This window comes from Gymnogyps californianus, chromosome 3 (assembly GCF_018139145.2).
Source record: "Gymnogyps californianus isolate 813 chromosome 3, ASM1813914v2, whole genome shotgun sequence".
Lineage (NCBI taxonomy): Eukaryota > Metazoa > Chordata > Aves > Accipitriformes > Cathartidae > Gymnogyps > Gymnogyps californianus.
In genome coordinates, this window is record NC_059473.1 from 128,085,780 (window position 1) to 128,105,530 (window position 19,751).

Here is a 19,751-nt window from a genome sequence, read left to right on the forward strand (position 1 = left end):
GGAAGATGGCGGCCGCGGCGGTGGTGAGTGAGCCGGCGACGAGCCCAGTGTGCGTGCTGGTGCTGGGCATGGCTGGCTCTGGGAAAACCACTTTCGTACAGGTGAGGGGCGGCTGGCGGGACTATGGGGAGCCGCCGGTTTTCCCTAGCACTACCCCCATGTCCAGCGGGGCCTGACGCCTCCTCGTGTCCCCTTAGCGACTCGCAGCCCACCTGCATGGGCAGCGCTGCCCCCCGTACGTGATCAACCTGGACCCCGCCGTGCACGACCTGCCCTTCCCCGCCAACATCGGTGAGTCCTGCCGCCATGGCTTAGCCCCGGGCCGTGGCGGGTGATGGGCGGTGTGAGGGAGGGGGGGGTCCCGGACCACAGGTGTGGCGTGTTTGTGGAGTCCACCAGACGAAAGCAAGTATGTTTTGACATAAATAAATAAAACCATTTTTGGTATACTGCTTTTCATATGTTTCGCGGAAGCGGGGGGAGGGGAGAGGAAGGAGCGGGGTATGTGAGGTATTTGGCTAGGTTGCTTATATTCTCTTTAAGAGATTTCAAGTCCTAACACAAGAAGGACTTTAAGATTTTTTTTTTTTTAGTTTAACTCCTTTCTCCTACCAATCTTTAACATGTGAATTTTTAGGATCAAAGGCATTCTTCCATTGCGTTTGTACATTTTTTTACATCATCTGGTGTGATTTGATGTGTTTGGGTTCTTGTGGGTTTTTTTCTTTGTCAGCAATAAACATATTAGCAGATTCAATCTGGTTCCCTACATCCAGAGCAGTGGTAGCCATATGTGCTACCAAATAACTTCTTTAAAGCACTTTAAAAGACATGAATTTTAGAGAAAATACCTTAACAATGAAACAGACCTTTATGTTTAGCCGTTCGAAAGGGCTTACCAATCATAAGGTTTGTGAGGGTCCTGCCTCTTAAACTTTCTAAAGTTTGTTAGCCTGCCTCTCCAGAGGATAAGAAAGGCAGTGTGGATACCAAAGTTGTTTTATTGATGTCAGATGAATAATTAGAGTATCTGTTCCAGGACTGGATCTCTAGTAATACAGTTAGATATGTATACTTTGTTAACTGATGTTGATCAGCTGAGAATAAAATTCAACTGAAGCAGTTACTGCTAAATACCTAAACTGGTGGTGTTTCACTTGAATTACATTGGGTTTCATATGTATGTTGAGAGCATAGCTAATCTGTTAGATTTTATTTATTCTACTTGGGAGATTTTTCCTATTGGTGCTAGATCTATTACTGAGACAAAAGGAGACTTGCTAGAAAAAGAAGGGCTTTCACCTATCAGCAAATTGATGAAGAAGGATACTTTAAAAGTGATGTCCTGAAACTATTTATACGTCTTCCTCCTCTAGATATCAGGGACACTGTGAAGTACAAAGAAGTCATGAAACAGTATCCTTTTTTTGTTTAAATAATGATATTTGGAATCTCAGATTTTGTGAAAATAGTCTGGCACTTCTGCACACTATGATGAAGGGGGCAGGAGGTGTTGGGGATTGCAGTAGTGCAGAATGTTGCATGAAGATCAGAAGTTTTTGACTATGTATCTCTTGCATGTGAGGTTAGAAACGTATGTTCTACAAGATTTGATACTCCTTAGGTCATTTTCTCCTGTGCTAAAAGTGATTCTGCCTAATAGTACGTTTTTACAAATAATAAGCACTCTGCCCACATCTTTTTTTTTTCCTGTTGTTCTCTCGAAGAGCTTGTATCTTTCTTTGTGGAAGCCAGCAGCCTTTTCTCCTGTTTTAACAAGTCCGATTTTATTTGTTGTAAACAAATATGCAAATTTCTATTTGCCTGTAGTAGGTGGAGAAAACTATTTCCACATTGTTTGACCATAATCAAAGCACTCTTGTCTTTCTGAATCTCAAAGACATTGGACTGTTGGCTCTTGCTGCACAGTAGTTTGATGACTCCAGTTCAGTGACATTATACTAAAATGACTGCACTTCCAGAGGGATATGGAGGTCTTTGTCTCCTAAGTAATAGCTTGTGTAATGGAGATAAATACAGTGTTTGGATTTGACCTGCTAATATGACTCTTAAATTTAATATTTTAGACAAGAATAAAGATGGTGGGGGATAGGATTCTTGATTTTGGCTGTTGTTTGATTTGGAGTTACCAGCAAAACATCCAAGTATAAGTTTCAGTTTGGTATGTAGGTGCATTATTTGCTTTACTGTGTCTGTTAGCCATTACTGGAGTTTAAGCATCTCATTAAATAGTGCTTAAGGAGGGTGTCTGGCCTCATGTTTGGATATTGAGAGTAGTGGCCCTGGAAGACAGTATGTACCGATGAATCAGTGCTGGTTCTTATGCAGTTTAAAAAAAAAAAAAAAAAAAAAGATTCTTTGTTTCTTTGAACATAATTAGTATACAGATCTGTATGCATGAAAAAGGATTTTGAAATCTTCATCTTTAAGCTGACACTTCGAATATCTTTACAACGTTAATTCCCATTATCATTTAAATTCTGCTAAAAATTTATTTGTGCCAGAAATCTTTTAACTATCTTTTGACGTATAAATTCTTAAAATTAAGTGCATTCAGTGCATTGTTAAGTTCTGAGTTACTGGCTGTGTTGTAAATCTTTTTGGAAAGACAAAGATGGCTTTGATGTACACACATAGGTATATTTTCTCTTTGTCCAGAGTGGTAATGCTTGAATAATGGCAAGGGGAAGCCACGGCATAGCCCCTTTTCCTTTTGTCAATCACACGTGTTTGGGCAAGAGAGAGACCACTTTGTATTTGTTATGCTACTGCATCGCTTAGAAGACTTAATTGAGTATTAGGGGCATTATCTTTTGCTGCAAGGTATCCAGTGTGCATTGTACATGGCCAACTATTATCAGAATTGAAAAAGAAGTCCTCTGAGGTCTGCATAATCATCTGCTTTCCTAAATGAAGTGCCTAGGTATGGGCTGGGCCCAAATGGTGGAATAGTGACCTCTCTCAATCTCTTTGCTACAAGATTTGATCAGGTACGAGGTTGTTCCTATGTGATACTGTGCTGGGAGGCTGTGGGGTTTTTTGTGTATTTAGAGTCTCATAGAGCACCGTGTTTGGTTAGCCTCGAATATTTCTTTGGAGTTAGAGTATTCCCCATACAGAACCATGTATTTTACAAAGCAGCCAAAGCACGTTAGCTTTCAATTGAGAGACTTGAGTTTTACAGCTTTTTTAAAAGTAAAATTTAGAAGATGTGTACAGAATATTCTTTAGTCTTTGTACATAACTGTTCTGTTGCACTATGTTCACTATAAAATCTTTCATGTGAATGCTCTGATTTTGAAGTAGGGAAGCTCACTTCTGGAAATGGGTTAAGTTTTCCTAGCATTATTTGATAATTGACTGCTCTCTTAAATCATAATGCTAAGTCAGTGCTGGGGTGGGAACTTATGCAAGATATTGAGACAGTGCACAATCTCTTAGTAAAAAGGTAGGGAACAACTGCATTTGTTACACCATTTCTTTAGCCACGTGCTAGAACACAGACAAAATCAAGGTTGTCTTTGACCTATGCAATGTCTGAGCTTTTCCACCCTTCCTTAGTAGGGCATTTTCACACATTGAAAAGCTTGGAGACTTTAATCTTCTTTTGATACATATATGCAGCTGTGCAAGTTAATGTAGTTTCTGTTATGAAATGATTATGAGAGTTTCCTGTTGTGAGCCTAAATACAAAGTATACTCCTTTTTCAATCAGGTGATGAAGTTTATTGAAAAAAGACAAAATGCATCCAAGTGAGTACATTCTGCCAAGTTCTACTTTTCTAGGATCAGTGTGGGAAAGCCATATGAAATCCTAAAATGGCGCTCTGCCTGTTTTCTAGTTGTTGTTCAGCCTTGGTATAAATTTTATGTGGAAAAGGGCATAGAATTAGAACAGATAAACTAGACTTTCTTCAGATACATCGAAGAAATGTCTGCTGCTTCCAGTTCTGCTTTTCTTGTCTTCCATTAGACTGTCATTTTTTCTCACGCTGTTCAAATAGGCAACAATTAATTCTTCTTCTGAAGAGCTTGCAGTACTAAGTGTCTGTCAAATTGACGCCTTTAACTTTAATAGAGTCTGAAGAGAGTACATGCTTCTTGGTTACAAAATTCACACAGGAAATTTTCAGGCATGCCCATAAATCTTGTCACTGTTTGGGAGAAGCTTTTCTGATCTGTAACAGAATAATCATGTGATTTGCCATTACGTGCTTGTGGTAATCTAGTCGGAACAGGACCTTGTGCTTAACTAATTTTCCCTTATTGTTTGTCGGGGGTGACTTCTTACCAGGTATGTTGTTATTGACACACCAGGGCAAATTGAGGTATTCACTTGGTCAGCATCAGGAACCATCATAACTGAGGCTTTGGTAAGTGTTTTCTATGTGACTTGACAGTGAGGCTGTGTGAAAGAAGTTGCTGTTGAACAGCATCTACTTCTAATTAAAATATCTTTTACTTTGCGTTTCCAGGCTTCCTCTTTTCCTTCAGTTGTTGTTTATGTGATGGACACCTCTCGCAGTACTAACCCTGTCACCTTTATGTCCAACATGCTGTATGCCTGCAGGTAAGAAAAGCTGAAAATGAAGTCCATCTGCTTTGATTGCTGTGTCTCTTTGATACTTATTTTGGAGGGGAATCATAGAATGGTTTGGGTTGGAAGGGATATTTAAAGACCATCTAGTCCACCCCCCTTCCGCAGGCAGGGACATTTTTCACTAGATGAGGTTGCTCAAAGCCCTGTCCAACTGACCTTGAACACTTCCAATAACTGGGCATCCACAGCTTCTCTGGGCAACTTGCTCCAGTGTCTCACCGCCCTCATCATAAAAAATTTCTTCCTTGTGTCCAATTTAAACCTACCCTCTTACAGTTTAAAACCATTGTCCCTTGTCGTGTCACTGCAGGCCTTGGTAAAGAAGTCTGTCCCCATCTCTCTTATAAGCTCCCTTTAAATACTGAAAGGCCGCAATAAGGTCTCCTGAAGCCTTCTCTTCTCCAGGCTGAACAACGCCAACTCTCTCAGCCTTTCTTCATAGGAGAGCCGTTTCAGTCCTCTGATTGTTTTCGTGGCCCTCCTCTGGACCCACTCTAACGGGTCCATGTCTGTCTTGTACCATGGGCCCCAGAGCTGGACGCAGTGCTCCAGGAGGGGTCTCACGAGAGCAGAGTAGAGGGGGAGAATCACCTCCCTCGACCTGCTGGTCATGCTTCTTTTGATGCTGCCCAGGATACGGTTGGCTTTCTGGGCTGCAAGCGCACATTGATGCCTCATACCCACTTAATCTGCTGTTTTGGTTATTCTCTGTCTTAGTGGTTTTCCCACTGGATAAGCAAAATAATTTAGGTATCAATGAACATCTGGAGGTCATTGGGTCAAAATTCCCAATGAAAGCATTAAATAATCCATGAGACCTTAATGTGATAAAGGCTAGTTACATCAGATCTAACACATTGCCTGTTGCTTATAAAATCATTTATCTAAGATGTATCAAGATAGCCTAGTTTAAGCTCCTTCTTGTAAACACATAATATTTTATTTTATTTTTTTAATATTATTGATACTTTCAGTGATTCTTCAGGATTTGTTTGGAGCTCAGCATAGCACGGAGTTCTTGATTTATTGTCTTCCTCCTCGTACATGGATTTATCTGTTTCCTTTCATGTTAAACCAGGGACTAAATACCTCTGTAAAGATCAACATATCTAGATGTCCTGGTTTCGGCTGGGACAGAGTTAACTCTCTTCTTAGTAGCTGGTACAGTGCAGTGTTTTGGATTTAGTGTGAGAATGATGTTGATAACACTGATGTTTTAGTTGTTGCTAAGTAGCCCTTATCTTAAGCTAAGGACTTTTCAGTTTCCCATGCTCTGCCAGCAAGCAGGTGTGCAAGAAGCTGGGAGGGAGCAGAGCCGGGGCAGCTGACCTGAACTAGCCAAAGGGGTATTCCATACCATGGAATGTTATGCCCAGTATATAAACAGGAAGGAGTTGGGCGGGAGGCGCGGATCGTGGCTCGGGAACTAACTGGGCATCGGTCAGCGGGTGGTGAGCAATTGCATTGTGCATCGCTGTCCCCCCCCCCCCCTTTTTTTTGTTATATTCCTTTTCATTACTATTATTATTATTTCATTATTACTATTGTTAGTATTATATTTTACTTTAGTTATTAAACTGTTCTTATCTCAACCCACGAGTTTACTTTTTTTTTCCCTTTCCTCCTCTTCACCCCACTGGGAGGGGGGGGGGGAAGCGGCTGCGTGGTGCTTAGTTGCTGACTGGGGTTAAACCATGACACTAGAGCTGTCATAATTCATGGTAAATGTTGGTAAAAGGTTTTCAAAAAACGTATCAATCCTTGTACCAAGGTCAAAAGCTGTATCACTGTGAGGGTGTATGCAAAACATGCCTTATTACATGCTGCATTTTCTGACATTAGTGTTGAGCAAAAGATGCTAGAATATATACAGTGAAATTAATACGTAAGCTCATGTTGCAAGGTAGTTTTGCTTTATAGATGTTTTGAGTTATTTGAATTCATTGCTCAGTTCACAAATAATACCTCAGAACCTAAGGTTTGAGTCAAAATAATTAGAAAATGCAAAGAGTTAAAAACTGGGATCTGAGAGTCATAGAAAATAGTAATCAAAATCAACTGGGTGTGTAGGAGGAGATTTTATATCTTACAGATGTGCGCTGACATCTTGGGGGGCATATTTTGTTCAACTATGCTAAGCAGGATCTGGGTGAAAATTACATTCTAATTGATGCGGAGGCAAATAATTATCTTTTGAAGTAAAATGTATTCAGTTTTGCACAAGTGTTGTCTGCCTTACACTTAACTTGTTTTCTATTCTAGTGAGATTTAAATTAATTTTTAAATTTTTTTTGTGTTTTTTTTGTTGTTGTTGTTCCCTCCCCCACCCCAGTATCCTGTACAAGACAAAGCTGCCTTTCATTGTTGTCATGAACAAAGTAAGTTAAAGCTATGGTTTCTATGTCCTAGTGGAACATTGTTCTGTTTAGCTTGCTTTGCTGTACTGTCTTTGTCTTATTACAATAATAGATTTTCTAGAAAAGAGAGGCTGGGAGGGAGCTGCAGGCTGAAAACTGAATCTAAAGGGTTCTTTAATCTGGTATACAAATGCACAAGAAGAATCAGGGATGGGCAGTTACACCCAAACATTCAAGTTAGAGATGATACTAACAATTTGAAAAATGTTTTGCACCTTAACGCTAGGCTATAAGGAAACTTAACTTTGTAACATAAGGGTAAGTTCATTAGTGAATCTGCTTTTACAGTCCCCTGCTTCCTTAGAACAATTGTCTTAATCATTAATTATTTCTACTCAGCAGCAGGCTGATGACTCACAGTGGGAATTATGTAACACCTGCCTGTTTTGAGGAAGGAGTCCCATGTATTGTAGCAGGCAAAACTTAACAAAAAGTGTTTGGTTCTCATCAGTGACACTAAAAATATGCCAGTATTTGCCAGAAAGCAGATACTTACTAGCCTAAGGCTACACCTCCACTGTTGTGTAAGGTACTTGTAGCCTTAAAGGAATGCTTAACAGCTAGCCAGCTCTTTAAACATAACAATTTCACATATTAAAAGAATCCCATTAGATTTTTTTGTGTGAGTACTCTTCCTTTTCCCCACAGACATCCTTGGTATTCAAGGAATTGCTCCCCAACATAGCAAGCTTTGTGTGTGCGCACACGTATATCCCATATGCTTCCTCTAGAAAACCCATGCTTTGAATGTGAAATTTTACCTCACGCCAGCCAAGTAGGATTAGCGTCTGATGTACTCCAACTACACACATCTTCCCAGTGACCCAAACTATGCATGTCTTTGATATCTGCTTGCTTACTTAGCAAGCTTTTGTACACTGTTTTCTTTCTAACTCTAGAAAGTAATTTTAGAATAAGCTGTTAAGCTTTTTCTGTAGAAAAATGCATGAGGTAGGAAAACCATTCTTTCTGAAGAAAATACATTTTTTGAAAGACTGAAAGAAATGGGACTTCATCAGTATAGGTAAGGAAAGGTAGGCCCAAGGCTTAGGATTCATAACTTTAAACTTCATTTTGATCTGATGTTTAGCCTTTGGTAAAAAATAAAGCCAACAACATTTGAAGAATTTTTGACAAGTATTTTAAAATTGACTCTTGATAAGAATGGAAGAATTCCAAGGAACTGCTATATGTGCAGTGAGAAACACATAGATTTAAGGAATGTTAAGATTTGCAGAAGAAACAAAGTAATGTAATTTGCAGAGTTGATTTAATTTTATTTATAGATTTTAATCAAGGTAACTCTAGTCAGGCTTTGACCCTTGATGGATTCAGTTCGGTCTCAAATCTCTTGAGTAATGCTAGGCAATACTTTATCTATTTTCTTCCTTCCCATTGGTGCTGGGAAATGAAATATATCAGAGTTTTAGACACCTCATATTGTGATAATAGTGGATATACACATGGTAACGTATGTTTATAAAACTGTTTAATAGACTGTTTGCATACTAATCCATGTCAGATTATGGAACCATCTCACTCGTTTGTGTCCATCATCTTGCACTGAGTTTAAATTATAACTTCTTCAGGTCAGAGCACAGCTCACTTTTTATAGAGATCCTGTAGGCTGTTACCCAACATGGAAGTGGCTCCCTCTCCCCCCTGACCCCCAAGCCAAACAAGAAAGGATGGGATCTTCAACGAAGACTGTTCTTGTCTGGCCTCAATCATACGATCTAATATTTACAACTTAAACTTCCTTGTACAGTGTGCAATTTTTGGATGCCCCTTTCCAGTAAACCATAGAAGGCTTTAGACTTGCAATTGTTTCCTTAAACATGCCTTCTTAAAACTGGGATAGTGCTTGTTTATCTCCTCTTCCTGTATTCAAGTAGTTGGTTTGATAAAAACAGCTTGGAAAACTTCAGACTAGGGCTGAGTATTTTGAAAAGATCAGCATTTTGAAAGTAAGTTTAAAATGGAAATTTTTTATTTGTCCACTTAACAGCCTAGGGCTAAGAATTCATGATTACTTCTGAAAATTTTCTCTTCTCCTTTCAGACTGACATAATTGACCACAGTTTTGCAGTAGAATGGATGCAGGACTTTGAGACTTTTCAGGATGCCCTGAATCAAGAGACATCCTATGTCAGTAACCTGACTCGTTCTATGAGTTTAGTGTTGGATGAATTTTACAGTTCACTTAAGGTAAGAGTCTTCCTTTTTTTGCTGCCTCTCATAAAAGCCTGGAGAAGGGAAATCTCAAGGAGGATATTATTGATGTGTATAAATACCTGATGGGAGGATGTAAGAAAGACAGAGGCAGGCTCTTTTCAGTGGTGCCCAGTGAAAGGGCAAGAGGCAATAGACATGAACTGAAATACAGGAAACTATGTTTAAACAGAAGAGGAAAAAAGAGTTACTGTAATTTTACTGGTTGAGCACTGGAACAGATGGTCCAGAGAAATTGTGGAGTCTCCATCCTTGGAGATACTCAAAACATACTCAGACAAGATCTTGAGCAACCTGTTCTAGTTAATCCTGCTTTTTGAGCAGAAGAGGTTGGACTAGATGATCTCCAGATGTATCTTCCAACCTCAACCATTCTGTCCTGTAAAAGGGCTTTGCACTGCCCTTTTGAACTGGAATCTGTTGATGAACCTTGCATTGGCAGCAAGGATTTGCTGGTTTGAACATAAAGTAACTTTAGTTGCTTGTCACACTGAGTGGCAGCCTGAATCATTTAATACTGAATTGTGATTAACCATCAGAAGAACGCTAAGATAGGCTGGTAAGAGGTAATGTTCTGTGTTGCAGTGTCTCCCATCTGAGATAATTTTCCTTGTTCTGAAAGTGTCAGGTACAGTTGGGCAATTTACTATGTAGGAAGAAGGGAAAGAATCTCAAAAACAAACGAAAAAAGCCTGTATATTTGCTGATGCAAGAAAAACTGTGGTGGTTTTTTTTTTTTCCCCACTTACCAGGTTTTGAGAGGACAAATCCATTCAGTTTCTCTGAAAACACTATACGTTGGAGGATGTTAATGATCCCATAGTCTGTGCTAAAAGGGTTCAGCTAATTGTGCTTTTCATCAGCTTTTACTTAAGAAAAAGCAAGCAAATGTCTTTATGGATATTACAGGAAAGGCAATGAAAATAAGTGATTCCATTCATATAGATAATGATAATTTAGCCAAAACAAAAATATTATAAGTGCCCTATGTGGAACAATATACAGTCTTTCGAAATGGATTGTAGTGGTGCCATATACAGGACTAAAGTACTTCCTAGTCCTTATTTGCTAATCAACTGTTTGTATGCATGTCATATCTATTAGAATAGTAGACTGGAGAGCAGGACATATGCAGAGGATTATAAAGTAGAAGGCAGCTTGTACTTAAGTGCAGTGAAAGTATAAATATTAATATATATTGGCACAGTGCCTAGACTAATGTGTAAAATCCTTTGGAATGCTTGATTGTTTGCATATTTACTGGACTATTGACAAAATGCAAGGCTGTGTTGGAAGAAGTCTTCCGTTTGAAAGTGAGTAGTTAAGACTGTCTTGCTTGTGAAAAAGAGGGAGAATTTTTGTTAGAGGATGTAAGATTCTTAAGGGTCACCAAGTACTGGCTAGTAATAGTCTTAATTAAAGGTATTTTTAGATAATTGATTTAATAAAACCAGAACAAATGGCCAGAAGTGTTATGACAGACAAGTTCAAATTACAAAGCAGGTGTGCATTTTGAAAGTATTGCCATAGTAACTGATTAAATTCTCCATCTCTTGCTGTTCTGGGGGTTGGATTGGGTACCTTTTAAAATGTGCTTCAGCTAAATACAAAGTATGAGACAGAACTTCAGAGGCAAAAGGTCAGTTCTTGTGATCTATTTTGCTCTTTAATTCTAGTACACTTATATTGCAGCAGTCATACTAACCATTTATAATACTAGGTTCAGAATGAGAACTTGGATTACTAACAATAACCAAGTAAACAGAAGAAAGACTTGATCTTTCTTTTGAATTGCCCTATCTTGTTCATTATGTTTAGGCATTGTATTGTCTTAACTATGATTTTTGAGGGGTATTGAGATTGGAGGTACAAGGATGGGTGCAGAGTCAGGTTTTCTTTTTTTTTAACTGTTGCTTCCCCCCCTGTAGTAAAATATGTAAAACAGACAGGAAAACCCAGGTTCCTGAGTTAAATAAGAGAGAGAAAGAAAAGAAGAAAACAAAACAAAAACCAAACCAAAACAAAAAACCACCCAAAAATCAGAGGTAGCAAACATTAACAGCAGGTCGAGAAAGAGGTCGAAAGTAGGAATAACAGAAGCGGAAGTACTACTGCATACTCTTATGCCACTGTGATGATTAAATGGGCATCAGTAGATTCCCCTATTTTTTTTAGTTGTGTGTTTTTGTTTTTTTTTTTTTTTTTAAAGATACTGCTTAGTCTTTCCAGCTCTGATCATCCATCAGTTACCTGAAAACTTGGTTCAGTTACTCTTCAGTTCTGGTGTATGGTTTTCTTTTATAGGTGGTTGGTGTTTCTGCTGTGCTCGGCACAGGACTGGATGATTTTTTTGTTCAGCTTTCTAAAGCTGTAGATGAATATGAAAGGTAAGGTGATAAGCTTTGGTCCCTGACCCAGTGAATACTTGCTGAAGTTGCTGATTCATGAGCCCACTGCTTTGATTTGAAGGACTGTAAACTTTTCACAGCCAAGGTAATCTAGGGTTCCAGTAAACTTAAGAGAGAGACAGAGAGAGACTTTTTGATAGGGCCTGTAGTGACAGGACGAGGGGCGACGGTTTTAAACTGAAAGAGGGTAGGTTTAGATTGGACATAAGGGAGAAATTTTTTATGATGAGGGTGGTGAGACACTGGAGCAGGTTGCCCAGAGAAGCTGTGGATGCCCAGTCATTGGAAGTGTTCAAGGTCAAGTTGGACCGGGCTTTGAGCAACCTGATGTAGTGAAAGATGTCCCTTCCCGTGGCAAGGGAGGTTAGACCAGATGATCTTTGAAGGTCCCTTCCAACCCAAACCATTCCATGATTCTAAGAAGAGGGTCCACTTCATCCACTTCATCCTTACTTCATTAAAGAAATATTTCAAAGGTCCCATAGTGGTACAATAGTTTGGAAGTCCGTGAACAGTCTTTCTGTATGAGATCCCACTGAACTGTCTTAGGAGGCACAAGTACTGGCAGAGAAAGTCATGTCTGAGATTAGAGGAGACTGATAGATGAGGTGATTAGGTATAGCAGTGAAATAACTACCTCAGTCAAGCTGGTTTAATTTCTTATCCAACAAGACGGTGTGAGAAAGGTTTGCTATTGTAATGAAGTATGTTCACTTATTTTGCATCTGTTGGTTTCAGAATCCAAATCTGGGTAAAAAGTACCGTTAGTCTTTCTGAAATGTCTCTCAAACATGAAAGCCTAGAGAAAACTTTTTTTGGGGTAGAAACAAGCCTCCAAGATGATCCTTATTTAATATAAATCATGTATTAGTTCAGACTGAATGCACTATCTTTATTTATCTTTTCAGAGAATATCGTCCAGAATATGAGCGCCTGAGAAAAACACTGGTAAGTATTTTTAACTGTTGTATACCTGGGCAGTGTATCTTGGGGTCACTTTTATGCACAAAATTGCCTCTATGTTGGGAGGGTCTAACATTTCATTTACTAATCATACTCATTGTGGAAAAACTACTGGCCTGAAGCTCACCATCTGTCTTTTTTTGCTAGATTTGGTGGAGCATATCTTCACAAAAATAAAGATATTTTGTAAAACGGATGTTGCTCAGTGTTTGAGTGCTAATAATTTATTTGGGCAAATTGTGAGAAAATGATTGGGAAAGATTTTTATATCTTCCATTCAGAAGGATAGAGACTTTTTAAAAAAATAACATTCCAAAGTGATTTGTTGAGAATGTCACTGTATCTTTCCACACCAGTGAAGTGTACTGTTTTGACTTAGACAATTAATAACGAAGACTGAATTGCAGTACCAAAATCAGTAGCTCTGCTCACCTTGAGTTCTGGCTGTCCAAAGGACAGTTCTCTGCAGGCACAACTTCACTGAGTTTGGCTTCCTGATGCTGCTGAAAATGTTCTTGAAGTCCATCATGCTGGAGGTTGCTTTCCATGTTTATCCAAAAGTCCTGTGTAACCTTAGTTGTAATGTAAGACCTGCTTATTGAGTTCTGCTTTCTGGCTGAGGGACAGACTGCTAGTATTGGGTGAGATTACTGTTCTTCTGATGTTTTAAATGTACTCAGAATCCACATGTAACTTTGTACCTACAGGAGAAAGCTCAAAATAAACAAAAGAGAGAGCAGCTGGAACACTTGTGGAAGGACATGGGCAGCATGTGTGTGCAGGGCAACACACTTGCAGGTACCTTACTAGGAAGATTAAGTTTACTGCAGAAGTTGTCTGAAGAGTCTGCCTTGAGAAGTCATATGGTGCTTTTCTGTCTTCACAGCAAAAGCATGAAAGCAGCTTCATGTTAGTAAAGAGGAGTGGGGCTTTAGTTCCTGTGGGATGGGTCAGACTTACCTCTTCTATGTGTCAGTCACAGACATGAGAAGAAACCCTGCTGTGTAGATAAAGCAGTGGACGTACTAGAAGTAATGAAGTACTTTAGAAAAGGTGAAACAGTCAGATTAGAATATGAGAAAGCTCTGCTGTTGGTTGAACTGTTGCCTTATATGAGGCTGAGTATGGTGCTGATGCAGTCTGTCCTGTATCTTTGGAATCCAGAAGTAGCTTTCTGTCTCTTTAGAGTAGGTATTAATTGCTGTGTTTATGTGCAAATAGAAATTGTCAGGGCATGAGCTAAGTTAGTTCTTAGCATGCTGTTTTGCGTATAGCCGTTTCTGTTCCCTTCAAGGGTCTGAAGATGCTTCTGCAATGGGTCCCTCTGAGCTGATCCTAACACGAGGAACTCTTGATGAAGAAGAAGAGAGGGAGAGTGATACTGATGACATTGACCATGAAAGTAAGGGAATGAGGGGTCTGATCTGGTTTAAAAGCTGCCTGTCTAGTCAGGAAATACCCTCTGTATTTCATTAACTGTATTGACTGTAATGAGAGCCTAGAAAACAAGCAGTCACCTAAATATAGGTGTCTGAATCTGTAGCAGAAGCCCAGCTGCAATGCTTAGTCCAGTGACATCACTCTCTAACCTTTGTGAAAGTTCAATTGTAAATTTTCTATTCAAGTAATTATTTTTAATAGGTGTATAACATGCATAAACCAGACAACTTGTTATGCTTGGAGCATGCAGTGACCTCTGAACCTGATTAACACACAATATGTTTCCTCATCTTTTTGGCCTTACAGTTTCTGTCCCTGGCTCTCTTCCCTTTTCCTGTGACTCCTGGTCTTGGAGCAATCTTCTAAGTTTTTACAGTGTGTGATTTTTCTCTTATATAGCTCACAGACTTAATCTTCGTTCTTTCCCTGTTCCATTGATTGTTAGGATCACTTATTTCTTTTGCCTTGTAATGAAGTTGAAGATCAAATAGACTTTGTGTGTTGCTCTGACTAGCCTGACTCTGGCTTTCTTCAGCAACACAAGTAGAACAAGTGCTGAAATAGTGCTGAACTGTGGATTTTTCCCCGCAGTTACTGAGGAGAGTCATGAAGAACCAGCCTTCAGAAACTTTATGCAAGAGACACGGATGAAATACCAGAGACAAAGCAACCCGAATGAATGAGACCTTCAGAAATACAGGGTTTGGAATCCCTTGTAATGGAGTTAAAAGGAACAGCATAAAGAAACTTGCATGGAACCATGCATGAAGTCTTCTATCTGTGAACAGCTTCCTCTGATATATTTATATCTTTCTTCCTGCAGTAACTGTTGGTCATATGAGGTGAAGGTCTTCTATCCAACTGACTGCGCGATTGGCCATCTGCCACTGTGACTTCCTGAAGCTGAAGGAACCTGATAGCACTTTCTTTTGCTCCAAATTCTTTAGATGTGCCTGCTGAGAGCTTAGATTTTGAGCTCTGACAGCATTAGCATCTAGAGTACTTACTGGTCTCCAAAGTGTGTTCTGTTCACCTTGTGCAGACAGGTGTCCGCTGCAGCCAGGACACAAGTGAAATCTCTGCTGCGTGAAACTTAATTAAATATATTTTATGTACTAACAAACGTGTGATGGTTAATAGCAGGAGATTTCATTTCACCGTTAATGTGAGACTTTTTTCCTATGCTTACAGCCCATCCATATGGATGCACAGCAAATGCATCTTAATTATATTACATAGACACAATACAGATGCCTCCTAGGAAAACCCTGAGTAAAGAAAGTTCCCAGGAGGGAAAGTAATAAAAAGAATCTGGCTTGATTCAGCTGAGAACTGAAGTATGCATGGCTGTGTACTGGCTGTATATATCTGTAGGTAACGTAAAACAAAGGTGTTTCTATAGATGAGTGCTTACATGGAATGTAGACAAGGACTTGGAGACTGGCTAATACTTATGTTCCTGGTAGGCACCACAGGCACAGATGTTCACTTGCTGTTTACCATTCTGAACTTTGGAATCTTTGTTTTCTTTCCCTCCACACAGTGGTGTGACCTCACTAGAGAGATTTCTCAGTGGGAATCTGGCAGCAGGGTCTGCTAGCACAAGTTCTATAGGTTTGTGTAAAAACAGTTTCTGTGAATTTTAAAAGTTAGAGCTAGCAGGGAAGGGAAATTGACAACCAGCTGTTACCTGCCAGCTCTGATATGCTTACTGCTTTATTAATGTAGAGCTTTCCAAGAGTATGGCAATTTCAAATTAGGTAAACTAGACTGATCCTAGTAAGAAGTATTATCAGAAGCAAAGCTGAAACAAAGATTTCATAGCATACTGGTAAGGTTAAATTAATACATTTGTTGTTAATCATAGAATAGTTTGGGTTGGAGGGGACCTTTAAAGGTTATCTAGTCCAACCCCCCCTGCAGTGAGCAGGGACATCTTTTAGTTTAAAACCGTTACCCCTTGTCCTGTTGCAACAGGCCCTATTAAAAAGTTTGTCCCCATGCTTCTTACAAGCCCCCTTTAAGTATTGAAAGGCCGCAAGAAGGTCTCCCTGGAGCCTTCTCTTCTCCAGGCTGAACAACCCCAACTCTCTCGGTGTTTCTTCATAGGAGAGGTGTTCCAGCCCTCTGTTTTCATGGCTCTCCTCTGGACCCGCTCCAACAGGTCCATGTCTTTTCTGTGCTGAGGACTCCAGAGCCGATGCAGTACTCCAGGCGGGGTCTCACCAGAGCAGAGTAGAGGGGCAGAATCCCCTCCCTCGACCTGCTGGCCACACTTCTTTTGATGCAGCCCAGGACACGGTTGGCTTTCTGGGCTGCAAGTGCACATTGCCAGCTCATGTCCAGCTTTTCATCCCCCAGTACCTGCAAGTCCTTCTCCGCAGGGCTGCTCTCAATCCCTTCATCTCCCAGCCTGTATTGATACTGGGGGTTGTCGTGACCCAGGTGCAGGACCTTGCTCTTGGCCTTGTTGAACCTCATGAGGTTCATACTGGCCCACTTCTTGAGCTTGTCGAGGTCCCTCTGTTCTGTCAGTTTGTTGCCGTGCACAATGTGGATCCCTCCAGTAGCTGGGCTTAGACACTCAGTCTACCTAATAGCTGGCCCCTGTTTTGGTTTCCTCTGTTACTAGCACATGGACATAATGAGTGCCCGAGGCCTGCAGCCCCACTCCACTTGCTAGTACAGACCTTACTTGCATGCATGCATGCACATGGTCGCACATGTGCACGCAAAATCCTCTGGCATTTGGCCCGGACTCCCTCTGTTCCTCTGGTAAACAACTTCCCCTGTCACCTTGCCCTTGGAGACACACAGACACACATGCAAATCACCTCCAGCCCTTTCTAATTGTCCCTTGATAAGGGACAAGGCATGGCCAGACAACCCTCTGACCAGCAACCTGTTTACACGTGAATGGAGCCCCTTACCCTCTTATCCTTCTGTTTTCCAAGGCTTGTTCCTCCCCAAGCCACTCTTACACCACGCTTTCCCCGTCTTTAGTTCCTCCAGTAAACATACCATAATAAGTTCTGTGGAATCCCTAAGTGCTGTTCCCCTGCATCCCATATTGGGTCCCACAGCCCTTCGCAGTAACCCCGCTGCAGTCTGTAAGGTGACTGGAGAACCTCTCCTGCTGGCTTGCTGTGATGGGTGTTGGCCCTGGGCTGTGGGGCTGATGGTTCTCCCGGGACAGCCCTGGGAGGAGCCAATGCAGGGACTCCATTCACTGGTGTTCCCTCACCTGCTAGTGCCTCTGCTCGAGTTTATGGGGAGGAGCTTTTTATCACATAACCTACCAGGGAACCACAGTTAAAGCTTTGGAAAAACACTCTAAAACTAGAATAATCTAAAGAGATTTTGGTAGTTTGATTCATTTGCAGGATAATCTTTTGAGGGCCAGCAACTCGAAGAGAAGTCACTCTGCCCATTTCGTTGATTTCAGTCATGTTTTAAGGAAGCATATGCAGAAGGGGCCCAAGAGGGGTAGCAGCCCTGTGCTCCCTGCCCCCCTCTGTAGCCTGGAGCCAGGTGCTTTTGAAATTTTCGTTCTCCATCTCTCTCTGTCCAGCCCCTGTTTTTTAATTCCTCCCTCTCTGCCCAGTAGCCTGTGCAATCTTTTGGCTCTCTGTCCCTATTAATTCTTCCTTCTCTGCCCTGCAGCCTGTCGCTTTTGTCCTTTCTCCATCTCTCCGGCTCCCCAATGACCCTATTTTAGAACTCCCCCCCTCTTCTTTCTGTATGCATTGCTATTCTTTTTGCTCTCCAGCTCTCTTTTCTGGCTCCCTGACCCTGTTTCTTAATTCTTCCCTCTCTGTCTGTAGCGTGTAGCTATGTGATTTGTTTTGTGTTGTTCCCTGCTCACCCCTTCCCTCCATCATTCACTGACCTGGCTCCCTGTCCCTGTCGTTTCATTACTCCCTCTCTGCCCTGTTGTCACCCTTTTGTCTTTCTCCATCTCTCTCGGTCTGGCTTGCTGCCCCTATTCTTTTTTCCTCCGGATCGATGAGCGCAGCTCCAGGAGCAACTGCTGAGGTGTCCCAGGGGTGGAGGGAGCATAGGGGCTCTGAGCCCCGGAGCAGACTCACTCCCGGGACTTGTTATGTGCATGACTGAATGGACACTTGCTGTCTCCTTTGCCCTCCTGGCTGCATTTGCACTCCCTTCGCACTGGGCGAAGGGCTGTGATGGAGCCCGGGGGAGGAGGTGATGCATTGTGGTGGTTGGGCGATGGCCCCCTGTTCCTGCTGGGCTCCAGCTGTGGGCCGGGGCTGGAGTAGCCCGAGTTGCAGGCAGTGAGGCTGATGGCGACGGCCCCTCCCTGTAAAGGGGCTATGTTGCCAGAGTACCTGCAGGCTGTGGGGCTGGTGCTGCCCTGTTCTGGTGGCCGTGGAGGAGCCGGTGTGAGCCATGGGAGGAGCGGAGCCGCCCTCGCCGCTGCCGCCGCGCTACCAAGAGACGGTACTGCAGCTCGGGAGCCGCGAATGCGCCGAGGCGCGCGCCCTCGCGCTCGTTGCTGCCGCCTTTCGAACGAAATCTTGTACTGCAGGTGGGGCGCAGCGCGTCCGTGCTCGCTGCTGCCGTCTGGCGAGCGAAATGCAGTACTGCATGTGGGGCGCCGGTAACGGCAATGCAATGCTGCGGTGCCTGCCGGCTGGTGCCCCCGCGCTCGCCGCTGCCTCCCGGTAAGGAAACGCCGCTGCCGCCCCCCGTGCGCGGTGCCGGCGGACGCTCGGCGCGCAAAGCGCGGCACTGCAGCGCCGGTGCCGCCCCGGGGCGAGCGCCGCCCGCCGGGCGCTCGCTGCTGCTGCCGCCCGGTGGCCGCAGCGCGGTACTGCAGCCCGGCACCGCACAGGTGTGCAACAGCGGTGCGGCAGCACGGCAGTGTGCCGGGCGCACCTCCCGGTGGGCGGGGGCCAGGACCACCGGTGAGGCGAGAGAGCCCCTTTGGCGGTCCCGGGGGTGTCTCCTGGCCGCCTGGGGGTGGCGGGACGGGGAGCTTCGAACCGCTCACTGCGGCAGCTCCCGGTGTGCTGGAGGCGAGCTGGGTCAGGGCAGCCCAGGGAGTTACCCGAGAGCTGACAGAAGGGAAGAGAGGAAGGAGCTGGACGCTCCCCCAGGCGCAGACACCGGGCGCATCCCCAACTCGCCAGAGCTCTCCCTGAGCCTCCCCCCGGCCCTGTGTGCCCTGTACAGCTGCCCCCAGCTCCAGCGCCTCCCCTGAAGCTGTCCCATAGCCCCAGGCCACCCCCAAGCCCTGTCGTGAAGGTGGCAAGCTGGCCCTTGAATGCACTTGATTCTCCCAATGCGCATGCCGCTAGCAGCAGTGCGGGGAAAGAGTGGCGTCTCCAGAAGCTCCTGTGGAAGGAGGGGATTCGGCCAGGGGCAAGCTACGATAATAACAGTTGCTGCTGCTTCTTTCCCTCTCCCAGAGGCTGTGCTGAGGATGCAGTTGACTGTTGCTCCCCTGGGGATGCCATTGGCTGCACCCGCCTCAGGCCTGTGTGGGTTGTCTCTGCCTGACCTCGCTCTCCTCATGGTGTGGGGGTGAAAAGGGACAGGTGGAGCACTTATTGGCTGTGGACAGGAGCTTTTCTCTTCCTCTGTCCTCTAGCCCATTGCTTTTTTTTTTAATTTTTCCTTCTTGGTCTCTTTGTACAGACCTGACCC

General features: G+C 42.9%; 1 protein-coding gene across 3 annotated transcripts; it reads left to right on the forward strand.

Annotated features, from left to right (window-relative positions):
* Positions 1 to 5: 5 nt before the first annotated feature.
* On the forward strand, positions 6 to 15,198 carry GPN1 (GPN-loop GTPase 1). 3 transcript variants are annotated; one of them, XM_050894661.1, is made up of 15 exons: positions 6 to 101; positions 198 to 291; positions 1,377 to 1,416; positions 2,945 to 3,011; positions 3,737 to 3,774; positions 4,316 to 4,394; positions 4,497 to 4,591; positions 6,954 to 6,999; positions 9,100 to 9,246; positions 11,575 to 11,657; positions 12,587 to 12,626; positions 13,349 to 13,439; positions 13,936 to 14,043; positions 14,673 to 14,782; positions 14,905 to 15,198. In XM_050894661.1, exons 1-14 carry the CDS (start codon positions 6 to 8, stop codon positions 14,762 to 14,764), a joined length of 1,116 nt encoding a protein of 371 aa, XP_050750618.1. In that variant the 3' UTR covers positions 14,765 to 14,782; positions 14,905 to 15,198. The 3 variants fall into 3 exon arrangements, with proteins under 3 accessions (XP_050750618.1, XP_050750617.1, XP_050750619.1); XM_050894660.1 differs by having other exon boundaries at positions 14,673 to 15,198; XM_050894662.1 differs by lacking the exons at positions 6 to 101; positions 198 to 291 and having other exon boundaries at positions 1,384 to 1,416; positions 2,938 to 3,011; positions 14,673 to 15,198.
* The last annotated feature ends 4,553 nt before the right edge of the window (positions 15,199 to 19,751 follow it).